The 21,499-nt window shown below is 41.9% G+C and overlaps 1 protein-coding gene across 3 annotated transcripts in view; it reads right to left on the reverse strand.

Annotated features, from left to right (window-relative positions):
* The window catches only part of ROR2 (receptor tyrosine kinase like orphan receptor 2), a 216,115-nt gene that overhangs the window by 25,259 nt on the left and 169,357 nt on the right, over positions 1 to 21,499 (reverse strand). For all 3 annotated transcript variants that reach the window (XM_075931901.1, XM_075931902.1, XM_006131878.3), the window contains 3 exons: positions 20,178 to 20,255; positions 12,599 to 12,886; positions 11,501 to 11,531 (listed from right to left, as the gene is read on the reverse strand). In XM_075931901.1, coding sequence (XP_075788016.1) covers positions 11,501 to 11,531; positions 12,599 to 12,886; positions 20,178 to 20,255 — 397 coding nt within the window. The remainder of the gene's footprint in view (positions 1 to 11,500; positions 11,532 to 12,598; positions 12,887 to 20,177; positions 20,256 to 21,499) is intronic.

A 21,499-nucleotide genomic window follows, 5' to 3' on the forward strand; every position in this document is an offset into this window, starting at 1 on the left:
TGGAAGCAGCATCATGTCCCTCCCTCAGCTCCTAGCTCCGTGTGCTGCCTCCACCTGCAGGCAATGCCCCTGCAGCTCCCACTGGCTGCAATTCCTGGCTAATTGGAGCTGCAGAGATGGTGCTTGGGGAAGGAGCAGTGCCGGAGTTAGGAGCTGTCCTGTGCAATCAGTGACTGGCCCTGTTGGCCCCCACACAACGTGGAAGAGAAAAATCACATGGATGAAATTCCAAGAAGACAAGAACCAGACTTGCGTAGAGGTGGAAGCAGCAGACTGGAACAAGGAACCTGGCTGTGAGAGAGCTAGGAGAGAATGTGGCTGAGAATGGAGAGCCTGGAACAAGGAGCTTGGGATGAGAGGGGAAGACTAGGACTACAAGGAGTGTGGTGGGTGAAAAAAGGGGCAAAGCAGGACAAGCAGATGGAGGTGATTTAGCACTGGGATAGAGTTAAAAGGGTCTCACTACTAGAGAACACTCTCCTCCACAGACTGGAATGGGATCCAGGGATTCCTGAATCTCACTATTCTTCGGTGGCCAGCAAATATCTGCACAACTCACAGGAGAATTGCATCTCTCATCCCCTCTAGCACTGGTCCACACAGAGGATGAAAACTTGCTACGGCTCAGTTACTCTGTTAAGCTCTAAGGGCAGAGACCCATGTGTAGGAGCTGAAATTTCCAACGCTGATGAGCCACACAGATGTCAATATAATTCAACACGACAGGTATTTTTTCAGTTTGCTTTTTTAAAAAGCTCAGAAGACACACCAATCTCAACCAAATGCCTCTGGAATTCAAGGGAAGTTTAGCTCAAACAGCTCCTAACTACATTAACAGAAAAGGTGCAATGTGCATTCAACTCTGTGCTGGCCCAGCTCTCGGCTGGTAAAGAATGAGAGCAGGGAGCAAAAATTTTGAATTTGCCCCCGGTGGAGCAGGTGGCAGCACATGCCTGCTCAGGGACAGCTAGGACTGCAACTGCAAGAGGTGACTGTGCTGAAAAGCAAGAGGCTGAGAAGAGACCACTCCTTTCACATATGCACCTAACATAGCACAAGTGTAATCTTAAATAGGGGATGGGGAACCTGTTTTGGGTCGGGAGCCACTGACACACAGAAAAATTAGTTGGGGGCCGCACACAAGTGAGAAATAAAAAAAAAAACCCAACAACCCTCACTGATGTGACTCCTGACTGAGAAGGAGAAAGACACTCCCCACATTCCCCTCAGATTCCAGAGCTTGGCGAGGAGGGGGAGAGGGGCAAGCTAGTAGATTCTGTGTGCTCCAAGCCCACAGTGGGACAGTAGGGGAAGGGAACTGGCACTCCAATGCACGTTCCCCAATGAGGACTGGGGGCTGGATCCAATCAAGCTGGGGGCCACATCTGGCCCCTGGGCCTGAGGTTCCCCACCCCATCTTAAATTACTGTTTTTAGTTTTTGTTTCTTTTGATTCTAAATGGATCACAGGGTGCTCATCATCATTTATTTTTAAAGCATCCTCCTTTTTTCTGCGTCTTTCTTAAATTAATATTTCAGTGGCAACATCCATTCCTCTGAACTCTGGTACCATATTATAAAAATAACTGGAAACTTGTCCAAAGCTCTGGTAAAGCAAAATGGCTTACGTTCAAAGGTCACAATTGTTTTTTATTTTGTGATTCCTTGCCAATTCAAAGTTATGCCAACTTACTGGTTATAAGTAGAGGTATATGGCAGCTGCATAAATTCACCTAAATATAAGTAAAGTTAATAACTAATTCATCAAAACAAATACAGGCAGTCCCCGGGTTACGTACAAGATAGGGACTGTAGGTTTGTTCTTAAGTTGAATTTGTATGTAAGTCGGAACTGGTACATATTGTAGGGGAAACTCTAGCCAAACATTTCTCCAGAGCTCAGTTTTATTCTCCCACACCTCACTTCCCTCAGTCCTTTATTCTCAAGCTGAGGTGTCTGCTGAGAAAAGCCGCTCCGCGTCTCTCTGGTCTGCTGGGGGGGGGGGGGGGGGAGGGGGCGCTAGCTTTGTGTCTCCCTGGTCTGCTGGGGGGAAGCAGCTAGTGCGGGGTTGCCTCACCCCGTTTGTAAGTAGGGATCCGATGTAAGTCGGATCCATGTAACCCGGGGACTGCCTGTACTTAGAAAACAAATATTGCTCCTAAAAACTCCTGTAGAGGCAACTCACACTAGTAGGTCTGTTCTCTTTCCTTCACTCAAAACTAATAATGGAAGAAAACACATTATTTTAATAGCAGCACCTGGAAACCTCATAAGGTTTTACATATGAATATCAAACATGCTGCTGACAGCAATCAGTAAGTGGGAGAGTCATTGGAGCCCTAGGCTGCAATGTTGACTGAGCTCACCACAGACCATTTTGGATCATATTTTAAAACCAGCGACAGTATTCCAATCCTGCAATCTTAGAATACCATCCCCAAACAATGTTTTCTTCTTTAAATTGAGATTCCAGGTAAATTAAACAAGCAGTTCAAACTATGCTTTAGTGTAATCTGTAATAAACTGTAGCTCACCACAACAGAGGAGAGAATGGAAGGATAGAATGTGGGTTTTTTATTAAAGAATACAGGAGTTACCTTCATATTAAACTCAATTTCCTAATATTATTGACAGTTCATCCACACTTTTCCCATTTGATGGGAGGCTTAGTAACTTTACATACACTTCATAAGCTTCTTTTAGCTCTTTCAATATTGCAAAACAATAAGCCATACTATTGGCACTTAGTGCATCACAAAGAGGAACTTTATAAAGCTGATTATGGAGAATCAAGTATGATAAAAAAGGTCAGAATTTCTGTAGTTCAATATATCAAGAAAACAGTTTCACAAATATACATTTAATGCAGCAGGAAAAAGGTTACCTCACATTCTGAATTTGGAAGATACTGATTTTCCAACTGTAAATTGGGGAAAGATACATCTTGTCGATTTCACAGGTAAACAATTTTGAAAAATTACATTTGAAATTTCCACTCTGATGTTTGTAGACGTAGAAACCAAAACTGTCAAAAATGTGGCTCTGAAGTAATTGACACTTTGTTTCCTATTACTATCAGACTTAAAAAATGTCAGAAACATACAGTGGTTACTCTTTTTTGAGAGGGGGGGGCTGTTAAAAGTTTCACATTATTTTTAGAGAAAATCTCCTACATCTCCTACAGATTTTAGACACAGATGGGTATTAGAAACATATTTTTTAAATCACACGTAAGTTGGAATTTTTTAACCTATTTTTGTTAAACACTAAGATAATTTAAAATGAGTTTAAAAGAAAAGGTCTTTTTCAATTTGTTTACTTTGTACTATGTGTTTCACTTTTCCCCAAATACAGTCAATTAGACAAGTTTCACGCACTGTGTGGTTCTAACAAAGAACAAAAGGGAGTAAAAAAGCATTTAAAAACAGGAAGGTGTTACTCTGAAACCATAAAAATTGTCAGAAGCCTTCTGGGCAGGTGTAATACCTGAAGCTACTTTTAACTCATCTTTTGAAGTTGACTAAATTTTATGATATACAGTTTCTTCTCTGTCTTCTTGTCTCCCCCCACTCATGCATATCATTCACCCAGTTTAAGGCCAGTATGAATCCTAAGGCACTCCAATTAAACTCAATGTGGCATAAAAAGCTGCACAGGAAGTCACAGGAACAAACAACTGCTCTTTTGTAGGGGACTCAATAAATACTTTAAAGCCATTTAAGTTACTGAACGGTTGGAGTTAAAAATAAATTCAAAACAAACTAAAGATCATCAGGGATGTCCAACAGCTGCAGAAGTGGAATAAGCCCAAGGGCTATCACTAATTCACATATCAATTTACATACACACATTTTTAAAAAGTAACAAATGCACAAACAAGCCCTGTTTCACTTGTAACTTCTTTGGTAGAATAATTCATATTGTTTCTTTGAGCGCTGCAAAAGTAAGTACCTGCTGCTAATCAGCTCTCTTCCCAACCTGTGTTCCCTGGGAAAGGGCACCTGGGAGTCAAATTTTATGAGATCTGAGCTGCATTTGGCCTTTAGCTATATACTGTGCACTTTAAGTTATTGCTTCCCACTTGACCACTGTGATAGCATGCGGACTGTACTAAAAACAAACTGTAGCTCTCTAGCCAAAGATATGTGCTGACCTCTACTGCATATGAAGGAGGTTCCTGTGGAACACTAATACAAGCTGTGTGTCAAACCTCCTACATGGTGACATGAGACATTGCATTTATATCTGTCAACAAGTTTACATTTTAAACCCTTAAGCATGGGATTTGTAGGAAAACAAACATTTACCATATTTTTATACTCTTATCTTTCATCAAATGCTTTGCAGCACCGTATGTTGTAGCCCACGTAAAGCAGGGTTGCAAGTATTATTTCCAAACCCTTCAGACAAGCTTAAAAATTGTGAAGTGTTTTCTGGAAACAGATGGCAGTTTTCCCACTTGCATATGCTTACAGCAATAAAAACAGATAAATGCCGCACAAGTTGTAACAAAAGAGAGTCAGCTTTTAAGGACAAATAAGATAAATGTAAATGCTCTATCCTCTGACCTACAAACAGACCCAAAAGTGTCATGTTACAGAAATATCCAATGGCTCAGATCTTCAGCGGTGGCAGATGAGAACACAGAACAAATAAAGGAGAGGAGAGGCATCTTTTGCATTTTCCTCAACCCTACATTAGCTATGTCCACCATAGCCTTAATTTAATGCAGCCTAAAGTATGCTCTAAATCAGCAGATGCCTTGTAGGTGGGCTGCACTTGAGCTCAGCCTTCTCCCACGTCCATCTTCCCAACCCCACCCCGCAATAGGGAGCATCAGCATGGGCTTCCTGCTGGTGGAAAGGGGGGATAAAGAGAACCCCGAGCAGCCCTGCTGGAGCCAGCTCGCAGGAAACAAGCTGAGCAAGAAGCTGGAGGAACAGCAGCAAATGGACGCACTGCTTGGAGGCTTCCTCTGCTGCTCTCATTAGTTGGAACCCAACCAATGGGAGCAGCAGGAGGCCATGCCTGGGAGCAGTAAGGGGCACAAAGACAAATAAGTGGTCCCCTTCCACTCATGCCCGGACTACGGAGGTAATAGTGTAGTCGGTTAACTGAGATGCAAAAGCTTATCGGTTAATGCTAAAGACTACACACATTCCCCCCACACACTCCTTACCAGTTTATTTTTTAGCAGGATGGCCAGCAGCCCAGCTCAGTCATGGCTTGCACTGGATCCTGGATCTACCCCCACTGCGGCTCTGCATTTAAAGCATATTAAGAGCCAGGTGGGCAGGCAGCCCAGCTCAGTTCCAGCTCCTGTCAGGTCTGGGAGCTCAGACCCTTCCCCCCGCAGACAGGGGCTGCCCAGGGATTACAGAATAGTCGACTAACCTATAAGAATCCATGAGGCTAATCGACTATTCATTTAACCGATATTAACATCCCTAACCCAGACCCTGCAGCCCTACTACCCTCATGCAACCCTTCCCCTGACACACTCACCCTTTCCTACACCCCACCTCCCACCCAGACCCTGTACTCCCATCCCTATCTTGTAGGGATAACATATTAATGTATTAAAAATGATTCCCCCAAGTGGAAGTGACTCCCCATAATTTGTTCCTCACGACTTAAAGTGTTTAGATTTATTATTATTATTTGTTAAGATTGTTAAATGTTTAGATTTATAATTATCGCTCCTCTAGAATATAACTTGGTAGGAATATAATATAATATTAGGATTATGTAGCCAGAAATAGTCCCTCCCCCTCCCCCGTGTCCCAGGGCATGCTCAAGCTTGTGCAAGGGGTCTGCTTGAAATTGACATTGTAACAATGCATTGTACTCTGCTCTGGGAGCCAAGCCCTGTAATTTACTAAGGGCATTGTTACATAATTGACACCTGTCTCTTCAAACCATTGTAAAGCAATACATTGTAACTATCACAAAGTGAAACAATTGGAACTGTAACTAACTCAGAATTAGGGAATGTATGTAAGAGAGAGTGTGCTTGGATGATGGATGAATGGTTCGAGAGGTCCCAACCTGAGAATACAGCAACAAAGGGCTGAAGAAGGCGTCAGGTGCCAGTGCAACCAAAAGGTGTGAGGTCCACCCGATGAGATCACTGACGAGCACCTGGCAGCCACCCTGAAGACATCAGCATGATGCAGCAATTCCTAAAGACTGGCATAGGAAGAAATTCCTATAAGAACTGGACTAAAAAACTATGGAATTGGAGTCCAAGGTTCTGCTGCCAGCCTACCAGGAGCTTCAGATGCGCATCTGATCAGGACTTCGCTCCCCACTACCATCACTTGTGTACAGAATACCTGGCCAGTATTCTGTCACAAGCAACTTCCAGGCTGGTAACTATAACAAATACACAGAACCTGAATGAATGGATGAATGAATGTTTATATGTATAAGGGTTAAGTAGTTAAACAATGTTGTTTGCTTCTCTCTTTTCTTTATTTTTTTTATTATTATCTTTACAATAAATGTGGCTTTTTGCCTTATCCCCCTCATAAGATCCTGCTTGCTTTTATTGGTACAACAATCTCACACATTGGCAGTTGTGTCCCGCACATTGAACCCCTCATTTTTTATACCATCCCAAAGCCTGGATGGGTCCACAAAATCCACTACCCTGGAACTCCAGAAGAGTTAATCTGGCCTATGGGAAGCCCTGAACCTCAGTCCTCCCTGTCCCTTCCACCATGGTGCTGGGGAGTGAGGTACCTCACTTGGGGGCCATACCAGTGAGGGTTGGTGTGTGTGTGTGTGTGTGTGTGTGTTTCATTTGTGTGGTCCCTGACTGATTTTTCTGTGGGTCAGTGGCCTCTGACTAATACATTAATATTATACTTTACAGTATTTAAAATGAAATTTGGTAAGCTAACATGAGAAAGTTAAAGCGCTTAATCAGTTTAATAAATTGAATTAATATCTCATTTCCTACTGGTTACATTTAGCCATTCTCCCTAGCTGCAGCACTAGCAAAATGGCTCAGGTGTAATTATATAATTAACAGCGAGTTTCCATTAGTAGCTGGTGGTCTGTGGGAAGGATTACATTGAGCCACGAGGGCTACGGTCCAAAAAGTTTGAGAACTGCTGCTCTAAATGATGCCAGATACTTGTGTGCACTAGGGGCCAATCTGACTGCTGGAGCACTGTACAGCATAGGGCAGCTTTGGCCAGTCCCTTCTTCATAAGTCAATAACAGGAAGAATGTGCATAGGGAGCATGTTATTGTAAGATCTTCTCAAAATAAATTAACCTCCTATCTACTATAGATTTGAGAGAATTTGTTCACCCACCAAATTTGGTATGCAGCTTCTTCTTATTGTAACTAAAAGCAACGTAAGGGTTGGAGATGATGTTAAAATGCATTTAATTAAGTAACCATGTAAAAGCCAGGTGTGCTCATCTGACCAGGTGGCTGTTCTCAGAACATGTTCCATGGTCACATGCACTGGGGCAGCGGAAGACTGTTGTGAAGCAGCCAGCGCAGCTTGCTACTATGGCTAAGACGGGTAGAACAGGGACCTTTATAGATCAGGATAAAGGTCAAGCAGGCATGAGTTCAGATGAACACAGGACTGGAGGATTTTTGAATCTGGGACCCAGGATACGGCCCTTGCTCCAATCCACGTTACAAACTGGCACAAGCCATGCCATTGCCTAAGGAACGTTAATACCCACAACACTCAGGTGTGCTAGGATTCTTGCCTTGAAACCCACATTTCTGGGGTTCAGATGTGGATAGTAGAGGGGCTCTCACACAACCACCTGCTTGGACCTATGTTCATTTGTCACTGCAGACACAGCCCTAAGATGTAGGTGGCCATCTCACATAGTTACTATAGGTATGTCTAGAAAGTCTTCAAAGGAAAATTAAAACCTGTATGTCTGCCATACAATTTTATACAATCTTAGGTTTTCATGGAACCCTTTAGAATTCGTCTATATTGGAAGTCCACAGTCCTTACCCTAAGTCTACAGCCCTTTTTCACATGGTCAAAGATGACGCTTAAAAACATGTATGACAAATCTTTGATTGTTACAGTCTTCTAGATAGCCTGGGTCTCAGCATAAGAATATGAATTAAAGGAAAACATATACGATAGATTATATCAAACAGATAAAGGTTGTTTATTCTGTAAGACTCATGCATTGTTTTAAACGGAGGTACAACTGACTTCAGTGTTCTCACAGAAGCGTACCTTTTTGAAAAAAAACTAATGCCAAGAGGCACGGAACTTTGCTTCAGACTGAAACAGGCCTGAAAGGCTAAAGAATAGAATGAGTCTTTTGTTCTACATGGATTCCTTCTGTACTTTAGTCCTACTGGCTGTTCAGAGAGCCATCCCTCTCTTCCCCTTTCCTTGCTTCATATTCCCTTCTCTCCTCTTCCCTGCCATGTCTCTGCAATGGGTTGCTTCGTTTTGTTTTTTTTTAAAGTCACTGGCAGCCAAAATGAAAATAAATTCTTGAAAAACAAACAAACCCGAAGATCTCAAAATACAATGAAAAAATACATGAATATACCTGGATATACCTGGAAAACACACCCATATTTTCAACTAGAAGACATACAAATAGTGAGCCCTAAGAAACTACCCACGTCAGCAGCGGCGGATTTAGGGCAGGGCGAGCGGGGCGGCTGCCCCGGGTCCTGCACTTCCCGAGGTCCTGCGCATGCGCCGTTGCACCACGGCACATGCGCTGTATCAAAGGGGGGGCTCTGTGAAATTTCGCTGCCCGGGGCCCTGCAGCGCTACCTTGGGTCCCGCAGCACTCTCATCCGCCCTTGCACGTCAGAGTGACATTTGGCTAATCTCAGAGCATGGTAAAAGTGGTTAAAAGCAGTCAGATTCTCTAATTAGCAAGGTAACTAACTCCTGGCAGCTTATGTCCCTGATAGACTCTTCTGGCTGCTGGGAATAGATGGATCATCCCAGTCAAATCCCACTTTCTGCAGCTATGTCTCCTATGCAAAGCAGTTACAGGAGCCTGAAGCCGGCTCACATACTTTTTAAATAGACATATTAATTCCCGAAAACAAGCCATTAATTCCAAACCATTTAAAGACTGCTCAAGTACACATACTGCCACCAATCATAAAAAGCCACGATGTTGTTATGTGTTCATACAACTCTGACAACTTCTTCATTCATATCCACCAACCAAAACACACATGCCCTCCCACTGCCACACAAAATATGCAGTCTTTAGTTCTGACAGAAATGGGGAAGGGGCAAGAGCTGGGGGAGAAGGAAGGACTCAAGATGGGTGGGGACAGGCAGGAGCTAGGTAGGAAGAAGGAACAAGAGAGTGAAGGATCCATAACCACTAGAATTCCTCAATTATATCTGCAGGTTCTAAGAAAACTCTCCTACAGAACTTAGAACTGAACCTATTATTCCTGAGTCTCTGCATTCCTCTGATGACTAGCAAATAGTTGTGACAGTGTCACCCACTGTAGTGGCAGGTCCATATAGAAGATAGCCTCTAATGCTACCAAATATTGTATTAGTTCAAGTGGTAGAGGACTGTGCTGTGATTCTAAATATCACTGCTCTGATGATGACCTAAACAGGAGGAGATCAATATGGTTCTACAATGGAATTGTTTTCAAATGTATTTTTTTAATTTAGGAAATTATATTTAAAAACTACATTAAAATAAAGTTAAGGTTGTCAAGTCAAGCATTCAGAAGTTAGGAACTGCCATGTTTAAGGTTGTCTGTATAACCTTAATTTGGCCTTCTATGTAAACATATTGTAATATAGTCTTTAGTAGGTGATTACAAGTATTTTTTCCTTTTATGACACTTAAAATGTTTCACTTTCCAAATATTTTACAAACATCAATTTAACTGATCCTCACCTAGGCCCTTATGAGATTGATAAATATTGTACCATGAGGGAGAGAGACACTGAATGACTCTCTCAATGTGACAAAGGGAATCGGAATTGGACTTTGTCCTTTGCTCAGATCACACATCACTCTATTTAATCCATAGGAATGTATGTTTTACAATCAATTCAGTGCTTCCCTGATCATTTCTTCAATTCCTCTCTCCTCCTCTTTGCTAGTTAGAAATTCATATCCTTCAGAATTTTACATATTATTTAAGTGGCAGAACAGATTAATAGTATTCCTCTGATGTAAAATGAAGCATACACAGCATGAATCGAGGTTTCATAATGGCTATTAAAATGCACACTTCTTCCTATACAGTCATGTGAATATCCATGTGTCACTCTTAGTGGTCATAGCCCAATTTTATTTAGAAGAAAGATACTTATAAAATTTAAATTGGTTTAACAACAAAATCCTCTTTGAAGAATCAAGTCTCATCTTTCAGTCTCTAAAATTATGAAAATCATTTCCTTCATTTATGTGTGCTAAGCACATGAAAAGGAGAGAATTGGAGCATCTTCTGTTACTCTTTTTTCCTAGCAATTTTATATTTGTATGCATATAAGTAACAGCATTACTTATAAGACTTATATGTTTGTGTGTGAAAGAACATGCAAGAGGGGTGTTCGACTAGTGGTTAATGCATTTCTATTATTTAAAATTTATACAGTTTTAATATAAGTGTAAAATTTCTGGGTGAAATTTGTAAAACCACTCATCACTGATATAATTCTACTCCCGTTGAAGTTAATGTGAGGTTTAGCACAGACTTCAATGGGAGCAGATTTAGGTCAAGGCTTGTGAACACTTTTGAAAATCCCACCCTGTGTATATAAGTTTGTCCTCTTGTAGACTATGACATTTATCCTTCCTTATTATCTTAATATATAGGCAGAGTTTCCAAAATGTACAAATTCCACTGCTGAACACCAGCTTCACGAAATGTATATGAAGAAATGATACAATAAAGCTTACTTAAATGTATTCAAACAAATGCAACAGTAATGATAAAACAAAGCCAATCTTCTTCTTAGTAATTTAGCAAGCCCTCCAACTCCAAGCAGCTGACAGAAATAAGGAAACCATCAAGAAACACTGATGTCTAAATTACATTACATTACAGAATAGAGGTTTCCTAATTACTCAGAAAAAAATACCTGAACTAATTTTACTTGATTTTTCAAGTTACAGTAACATAACACGGGTAAAGTTACAACCGCAGTGACCTATAATTTGACCTGTTCATTTCTGACCACCAGTGTCGCTCATTCTTGTCCTGTAAATGATTACTATCCAAACACCACAGCTTTGCAGTATTTTGTTTCTCTAAAATATGAAATATGCAAGCAGAAATTGCTCAAGAAATGTCTGTCGAACAAAAACTAACTGTAATACAATGCTATCCTTGTTTGAAAAGACTTCAGCCATTCTGAGGGTTTTCAATCAAGTTAAATATTTTTAGCAAAGACATGTGTTGACTGCCAGCAGTGTTTACAGGATTTATGACCCAAATTCTTTCATAGCAAAATCATTAAGGATGTAGTGTATGATTTCCAAAAAAGTACTTACTGAAAATTGTGATTCGGGCTGTTTGTTGGACCTATGAACATAAAATAAATGAAAATTATTGACAAATTCAGTTCATGGATCATAGCCTTAAAAAGCCAGTGGCAGACTGAATCAAACTTCTTGGATTTCTTTAAGGAAGGTTTGCATAACATCAAACAAATGGCTTTGGGGGGTCCTGCACATAATTACATACAATTATTTTCAAAACCATAAATAAAAATCAAATGAATCTTCTGCCTACCAGGCAGAAACCTGAGTAGACTTCATTTTTGTTAGAACACATCTCATGTTATACAAACATAAACCCTCAAAAATACAAAGCTTTATTTTGGCATATCACTTATCTTTTACTAAGCCCAATTAAATTAGTTTCAGACTTCATATCAGAACAATTAAGATGTGTCAGAGGCATGCCCGTAACCAGTGTCATGGAACATAGAAACATGCTACAATACTTTAATATTTAATGTACTTCTACAAGGCCATTATCACCACTATTAAAGAGCATCTAAGAAATGGAGTGTCCCTAAAGCTGTGTATCCACTACCGCAGGGACTTTTAAAAAACGCATAAATAAAAGTCCTGTGTACAGATTAAGTGGCCAATCCCTGAAAAGAGATGAGCATGCTGCATGCCTTCAGCTTCCATTAATTTCACCCAGTATCTCCCAAGGACTGGGCTCCAAATCATGAATACCAGTGACCACTGCGTACTGCTATTCATTCCCCTTTTCATCTAAAAAGCTCTTTTTTTCCTGATTAGTTCAGCAACATTCTAACAACTTGAAGCTATGAAACTTATCATTTTTTTACCTTACACGGAGCCTTATTGAACATTTGTGATTTTTTTTGACACACATATTTACAGACCATTCCATCTGTATTTGCTTTCTTTTATTACAACTCAATGGGTACCAGGTTCCGCCAAGAGCTCGTGTGCGAAAAGAGAGGCCTCGGGCAACAGCTTTTATTTATTTCAAGTTGAATTTTTTTAAACAGCAAATCAATTTCTTGTTTTACTATTATGAAAACTAAGAGCCAGTCTATAAACGAATAAAGGTAGTCATAAAATCCACATTTTAAACAAAAAATGACTCACCAAGCCTTACAAAAAGGACTCCTGTTGCAGTTATTGTCTTCATTCCATTAGTGGCCACGCATTGATAGTACCCAGTGTCAGTAGTGTCGAGATCTTGGATTCTTAACCGTGAACCATAATCTGTTTTTCTTATGATGATCCTTCTTGGCTCCTGAACCACTGGGGCATCATTTTTTAACCATCTGACATTGGGGGATGGATTTCCTGCTACCTTGCAATGGAGAATTGCTGTCTGGCCCTGGACTATGGTGATATTGTTGACTGGTTCCAGAAAGGTCAGAAAGTAACCTGTAAAGGTGAAAGTTCAGAAAAGATCAAACTCCTGTTGGATTGGGATAAGAGATTGCCCAAGGCGCATTTTTATGAAGAGGCCTTTAAAACGGTTTCCATTTTCTTTCAAATATATGCTGTGCAGTAACAGAATTCTCATGATGGATTTGGAGTAGTGTCATCCTCCAATTTCTGTCTCACGAATGAGGGCTTACATACAGTTATCCTAAGATAAGATGAGATCACTTTTATTCCAGAATAAAAGTGTTCACACAGGAAGTTATATTTGTATAAAGTTATTTCTCCCCCTCCCCCAGCCTTTATTTAGCTTGTATCATAATCATTGCCATAGCTGGTCAGACCAATTTTCCATCTAGCCCAATATCTGGTCTTCTAACGACAGTCAGTGCTAGATACGTCAGAGAAAAATTTAAACAGGTAGTTTAACACCTAAGTGGGACAGGCTTAATACGACAATTACAGGAGATGGGGCAGAAGAAAGGTTTGTCAGAGAGGCTGTGGATGAGATTAAGGGCTGTATCATCGTGTGAACATTTGTGTGGGGGAAGTTTGAGTGAAATGCTCTGAGGCAGCAGCACCCTGTTATTTTGCCACTATTAGCTGACCCCACAATGGAATCCTCAAAAGGAGGCCATTTGCAAACAGGATGAGCAACGGAGGCAGTAAGGGAATAGCTGAGTCTCTGGCAAAGAGAACCAAATACAAAATGTGTGGAGCACAGTTTGAGACAGTGCTCACATCGTATGTCCATCCTTAATGTCCTCCATGAATAGTCTTTGAATTTATCGCTGTTTCATGGCCTTGTCTTTACCTGAGAACAGTGAAAGCCTAACAGTGGTACCCAACCTTTTCAACCCCAGGCCCAACCTTATTCCAAAAAGGGCAACAACTGATCATTTTGGGTCATTTCTTCTCCTCTCCTCCACTACAGTTGTGCTACTCAGACAGCAAACAGGGAGAAGCCGCCACCCACAAGTCCCTTGTCTGGACTCCCCAGGTATGGAGGATTTTCCAGGAGCCAGTATATTTGGCTACTATAAAGCCTTTTCTGCTACTCCTCACTTGTTCTTAGGCTGTTATGCTCTGAACCAGGTCAGAAAGTAAGGGAACTTTAACGGTTTTGGTGTTTTTCCTCTTCTCCTGGGTGTTCTAGGTGGCTATCCTTCATTAGGTACTTCCTTAGACTTAGGAAGAAACAGTTACATTGCCACTCGAAGTATTCAGAGTTACTCTCTTGCCTGTGACACAGCAGATAGCCAGATGAGAAACTGCTGCACAACTGTCGCAGGGAAACAGCTGCTGCTACTTAGAGCATTCCCAGGTCAAATCAGAAACTACTCCTGGTACTGGTTCTGCAGGGCAATGGGAGAAGGCAGATGAGGTCCTTTTGCTCCATACCATGTTTCTGTAGTGAAGGGGCTGATGTTAGCACTTCTGTGTGAATGCCACCAGGTGCAGTCACAAGAGCACTCTCAATTCATAATTAAAACACATTCTTCCTTCTTAATAGGGTCCCCTTTTAGGGCCACATATTGGCCTCCCAGCTCATAGGTTGGGCAGCACCTGCTTCAATACTTTTCACTGTCTGCTATTTAAAATCTTGACTTGGAGTGAATTTGGCTAAATCAGGCCAGTCACAGACATCCCCGTCTAAATTAAAAATTATTCAACTGTAGAATGGTATTTATTTCAGCTACATGAGATACATGAGAGGTAATTACTATAGATCAAAACCTCAATTACAAAGGACTACTTGACAAACACTCAAATTCATCTCTGCTGTAATTTCACTGAAGCCAGTTACTTTAGGAATGGAATCTGGTCCACAGCTTTTAAGTGAGCCAGAATGAGATACTATAAGTGATGTGAACAAAACTGCTATCAGAGAAAAAAACCTGATATTCTATGGCCAAATTCAGATCTGGTGTGACAAGATGCCATTTCCCTGAAGTCAATGTAATGGAATCCACTTCCACCAGCTCTGATTTTGGCTCAGGTTTGTTTTTTTCCCCCTGCCACTTTCACAAATTTCTTCAATAATATTTTAAGTTACTTTGTTGCTACAAATAAAGTAATTAAAATTTTAACCAACTGGATTACTCTGGCCCCAGTGCTTTCCTACCAACATCCTACAGAAAAAGCAGAAACACAAGCACAATGCACTATACCTATCCCATGTCTGAATCAATACCCTGAAGTACGCATTCTTTATTTGGCACTTTCATTTCTTCTGAGAAATGATACAGAAGCCTGGTGTTTACAGAACTTACTAAATCTGAACTAATTGTATGACAGTGCAGCCAGCCATTTGTTATGCTGCCCTGTTATTTGAAGTTCTCTTTAGATAACCTATAATTGTAAATCTGCCAAAGTGGAAAATGTAACCAACTATACTGTTAAGAATGTTTTCTTTATTTAATTTCTGTGGTGATAATGAACAGTTGCTTTTTATGGTATCTGGTATACCACAAATATTGTGTGGATTCCACTTGGATGCAATGATTTGGGATAAAAAAACTACTTTATTTCATTAATTGTATCTCTCATGAGTCCCAAAAAATGTGGTGCTCTCTTGCAATCTCCTTCCAAATATTCTATTTCCCGTAAATGTATGAAAAAGTAAAATACAATGTAAAATAATATGAATTATATTTTAAGTATTCAAATTCTGTCTTGTGACCAATACTTCAAATACTACGCCAGCTAACTACAGCCTTTAAAACTCAAACAGATTTAAGTAATCTACTATAGAACTGAAAATGTAATGAAACAAAGAAAGAAAAGTCCCTAAAAAAATGGCTTAGGCTTACCATGTTGAAATGGTATTACTACAGATATAAATGTCATATATTCCAACAATTGCATTTGCTTTGAGATAAAGATAGTAATACAGAAAATTTTTATTTAAAAGTCCTAGTATATTGCACACTAATTTGCTCCATTATATATAAGTTATTGTTATGAAATCTTTATTTTACCATGACTTTAATCCAATGCCCATTGAAATCAATGGAAAAATTCCCATTGCTTTGGCTCTGCTGTCTGAACACACAGGATTCGGGGGGGAGGGGGAACCTATCTGCTGGATAGTCCTGTATTTGCCATAGGCACAGCAGTTTTAAATGAAGCTTCTCACTTGTTAAGCTACATAATATGTCTTACAATCAATTCTAATATTCCGTTGTGCCTGGACAAATTCAAAACTGTTCTGTCAAGAGTTTAGAGCACGGGTGGGGAAGATACGGCTGTGGGCCAAATCTGGCCCACCAAGCCGTTTGATCTGGCCGGTAGCCCACCCTGTCGCTCCCCCACCTCCAGACCAATCAAGACCTGGGGGCGGGGGAGTACGTGAAGTCATTTGCTATTGAAAGCAGCTGGTGGTTTTGAACAGCGAGTGACTTTGTGCACTCCCCTGCCCCGAGGTCCCGATTGACCTGGGATGGGCCAGTGTGCGAAGTGTCCTCCTGCCAGGGGCGCATGGTACCTACAGGGAACCACCAGTTGTTTAAAACAGCTGGCGGTTTCCTCTAAGCACCACGTGTCTCTGGCAGGCTGGGGACATAGACTAAGCATGCCTGACTGGCCTGGGGGTGAGGGAGCACGGCAAGTCTCCTCCTTCAGGGGTGTGGCACCAAGAGGGCCCCACCTCTTCTGTCTAAGGCACTAAAACTTCCAGGGTCCAGCCTGTAACCACATACTAAAATTAGTCGAGTGGCCATCCTGCAAAAATTATTGCCCACCCCTGCTTTAGAAGGTAGCAAAATTTAGTTTACATAGCATATTATGATAGACCTGGTATTTTACATACATACTAGTTTACAGAAACAACTGACAGAGCAATATAGCCAGAACTCTCATATATTAATTGCCAGATAGTTACCAGTTTTTCATCTTTTATGATGGAATGAAAATAATAAAAAATATAGAGCAAACAGAATCTCACAGTAAACAAAATCAGATGGAACAGTGATGTCTGTGTGTGTTAGAAAGATGGTAGAAATAAGGAAACTTCTTCCATAGATAATGGGAATATTAAACTATTACCAAATTGTCCAGAACAGTTATTAAACAGTTTAAAAACAAAGGCTAGAACTACCACTAGATTCCCTGATAAAACTTTTGAATTTCCCAATGAAGAAAATAAAAACCATTTAAGTAATATCCATCTATTCTAGAAGCATACAGCACAAAGTGAAATCATGCTACATGGAAATCCAGCAAAACTTCACTCACAAAGGAAGACATTTTCTTTTAAGACCTCAGGCACATACATAGCTGGCCTAAATCCTTTAGACAGCTAGTGTGAAGTATTGGGCTTGTTGCAAGAGGCACATGGCTTTGAAGCCAGGAACCAGGACATGTCCAAACCCATGGGTGAACAGTCCTATCTTCACAACTTTAACTAAGAACTTGGTACACTAACTATGATAACTATACAGAATATACCCAAGAAAATCCAGCCACTGGGAAAGAAAACCTTGCCATAGCAAGAAGGATATAGATACTGTGCAAAAAGAAAATTGTTAAACCAATTACCGCATATAAACGCAAGACTAAATATGAAATATGACTCAATCCAACAAGAGAAAGAAGATATAACTAGCAGCTTTGCTGAAAAATATACTTATTTGTCAAAATTAATGCATCTCCTCCTCAAATCCCTGCTTTGTACCAGTACAGGTTGGACCTCTCTCGTCTGGCACCCTGAAGACCTGACTTGTCCCAAATGAGGGAATTTGCTGGACCCAAAGGTGGTCCCGTTACTGGCCCCCAAACACATTGCTCCTCCTTGCTGCCAGCCCCAGCTCCACCTCTCCCTCTTTCCCCACGCTGGACTGCAGTGGCCCCGACAGCCTGGGCTGCCACGTCCCCATCCTTACTACTGGGGCTACCACGTACCAAGCCCCAACCTCGCTGACACCATCCTCGCTGGGTTCCTAGCTCTCTTGCTACTGGGCTCCCAGCCAGGAATCTCTGGTCCAGGAACATCTGTGGTCCTGCCAGACTATGGATGTTGCTGGACCAGAGAGTCCTGGTTTTGGGAGATCAAACCTGTAGTGTTGAGTTTAATGGTAGTACATCTTGACCATTATTCTAGTCAATTATTAGTATTTTGCGTGTTTACAACATCCTTTATATAGTGGCAGTTCTGGGGCCTTGTCGCTGTTTTCCTCACACACTGTGACCTTGCTTTAATATATTATATGGTAGGGGTGGGCAAGATACAGCTCATGGGCCGGATCCAACTCACCAAGCCTTTTAATCCAGCCTGGCTGCCCCTGTAGCACAGAACAAAGCCACTCAAAGAGGCTAGCTGCTCCCTTTGGTTATCTGTGCTGCAAGGGAGTGAGGAAGGAGGCTTTGAGCACTGCCCCTGTCCCCAGCAAAATCTCTCAGCTTCTATTGGCCATTGGGAGTAGGGGCAGTGCAGTGTAGAGAGCCACCTGCAACAGCCAGCCAGGGGCTGCTGGCAGGCAGAGAAGCCTGCCTGATAGAGCTGCTGGCCGGGACCTGCTTAGGTAAGCACCTCGCAGACAGAGCCTGCCTCTGGCACCCCATTCCCTATCACACCCAACTCCCTCGCAGACCCTGCATCCCCTTCTATGCCCCTCTTCCTGGCAAGAAATCCTCTCCCTGCACCCATCACCCCAATCACGTGCCCAGGTCACATTCCCCTCTTCACCCAAACCCTCTCTCAGATCCCACACCCTGACCTGCACCATAGTCCCCTACCCCAGGCTCCCTTCTGTATCCAACCTCCATTCCAGACCATGCATCCCCTCCACAGAAAGTGCAGCCCTTCACCACTTACCAAAATCTTCGAGTGCCCCCACCCCCATCAGAAATTATTGCCCACCCCTGTTATATGGTATGGGAGCTGTCAGGAAGACTTTACAAAAAACAGTCATGTTAAAATAAACTAATGCAAACAAGCCTATTTCTCGAAACTGTTTCCAAATTGGAATGTACCAGCTAATAGGGTTGCCAGATGGCTGAAACGAAAATACCGAACACCCTTCCCCCCAAAAAAAACCCTACCAGGAAAAAATTTTGTTGAAGGAAAAAAAAAGTGGGCGGGAAGGACTGGCCAGGAAGGGAGCGGTGCTGGCCGGGAAGGGGGGCGCCTGGAAACAGCTAATGGGGGGGGGGGGCAATGGGGCTGGCCGGGGGAGATGGGGGGCCAACAGGAAGCAGGGCTGGTGGGGGAGCGGGGGGTTGGGTGGAATGGGGCTGGTCGTGAGATATTGGGGGAGGGGGACCAGCCGGTAGGGGGCGTGGCTGGCTGGGAGTAAGGGGGGCAGGAAGCACAGCTGGGGGGGAGGAATTGGGGGCTGCGAGGGTGGCCGGGAGCAAGGGGGGGGCGGGAAGCAGAGCTCACGGGGGGGGGGGTGTGCAGCGGCGCTGGCTGGGAGTAAGGGGGAGCCGAGAGGAACGGGGGGCAGGAAGCAGAGCTGGCGGGGAGGGGAGAGGTGCAGCGGTGTTGGCCAGGGAGATCAGGAAGAGGAACGGGCTGGCGGGAAGCAGAGCTGAGGGTGGGGGGGTGCAGAGGGGCTGGCCAGGCATAGCCCCGCCTCCAAGCTTGGACTCCCAGCCACTCTCCCCACCCCTGCCAGGTTTCTGTCCGGTGCGCAGCTGGAAAAAAATCAGAAAATACCGGACATTGCACATGTCCAGTATTTTCTGATATTTTTTTACCGGACAGAGCGCGCAAATACCGGACTGTCCAGTACAATACCGGACACCTGGCAACCCTACCAGCTAATAGATATGTCCCTATGCTTATGGAGTAACCTAATGATATTGTTTTATTAAATATGCAACAGCAATCACTTCTCCCCCTCCCCCCCCCAGTGGTTCACTCATCAAATGATCCAACATGTTTCTAAAATAAAGTTTAAGCAAAAATTAAATCGTGACACTCCTGGAATCGAGATGAAATCACCACTGAGAATATTTTCCATACCAAAAGTAAGTCACATTTAGGATGCATCCTGGGCATGTCTATGCAAGTCCTGTGGTACAGTAGTGTGTCAATACATACTATAGAACTTTTAGCACATCAGTAGGATCCACACAGACAGTTTAGTGCACATCATGCTGAGTGCTGTAGATTTTCACCCAGCTTGTCAGGCAGTGAATGTCTGTGTGGGATGCCCTAGTCTCTCTTACAACATATTAATGCATGGGTAAATAAAGGAAATACATAATAAAAACAATTGTTTTGCACAGTATGTTTCAAAGCAAATTTTTACTCAAGAAAAAGAATTGAAATCATTCTTATTTTTACCTTTGGGCGTTGGAATTTGCCTGTCATGTCCATCTACTTGACTCAAAGGATCATTGGAATCTGGTATCTCCATTTCACCTATGTGAAAAATAAACCATTAAAATTGTAAACAAGTTCAGACTGAGTTGATCTTTCTCTTCTTAAGCAGAAATAAGATGTTGGGTAATTTTAATTCATTTGGGGCCAAAAGTCGGTCCCACCAAAACCAGTGGCAAAATACCCATTGACTTCAAGAGGATCAAGAATTATGAATTTTTCTGAATATGAAATCTATTCAGCACAACAAATGGGAGGTTTTGCTCTTGACAAAGTGACAGCATTAAGAAGTCTGTTCCTTTTCTAACCATACACACACAATTCAAATACTGCACACTGCCTTTGTCATGTTAAATTATCAGTAATTTTCTCTGTTGGTATTCTTGAACAAAACATGGCATAAAGTTAACTTTTGAGAATATGGAACATTAATTTAAATTATGTTTTCACATGTCTGACCCGCTTCTGATGCCTTGCGTTTTCCAACACTTTTTGAATGATGATCTGAGGCACACATAGCAAAAGAATTCAAACAATAGCATTCTATAACTATACCTTTGTAAAAGTCTCTTAGAATTTAGGGATTGTTTCCCCAGCCAATTCTATCACTTTACCATTACTGCACACTCAGACTTTAAGGTCAGAAGGTACCATTATGATCATTTAGCTCAGGAGTTCCAAACTGTGGGTTGTGCTCCCTTTTTGACGGGATTGACAGCAATAGCTTAGATCAGTGTTTCCAAATTTTATTTGGCCACAGAACCCTTTTAAACTCTTAAGAATTTTGCAGAACCCCTAATAACAGTCTTATATATGGAGCTGAAAAAGTAGACCACAAATAAGTAAGAACAATAAACAAACGATAAACAAATTCATGAGATCAACATTTAGTTTAATTGCACATAGATTAATCTATCATGGTCAATTTATATTTGACACAGTTAAATTCTTAAATACAAGAAATCACACGACTATACTGAAGTATTCACAAGAGCACTGTCTGCGCACTCCCATACAAGCAACTGGTTTGACAGCTGGAGCTTCGACTTTGTCCGACATGGTGCTAGTATATTCGTATTCAGTCACCCATGTGATCCACGCTCCTTGAGAGTGAGTATGGGGATTTACGGTTTATTTACGTTTATAACAGGCGATCACACCATTGACTGACTGTGCGCGAAGCGGTGAGTAGTGACATCATCATCCCAACACCTTGGCCAAGTTGACATTACACATGGGCCACTTATCATGGTAAACACAAATGAAAATTGTTTTCAATAAAATTC

This window comes from Pelodiscus sinensis, chromosome 6, assembly GCF_049634645.1.
Source record: "Pelodiscus sinensis isolate JC-2024 chromosome 6, ASM4963464v1, whole genome shotgun sequence".
NCBI lineage: Eukaryota > Metazoa > Chordata > Testudines > Trionychidae > Pelodiscus > Pelodiscus sinensis.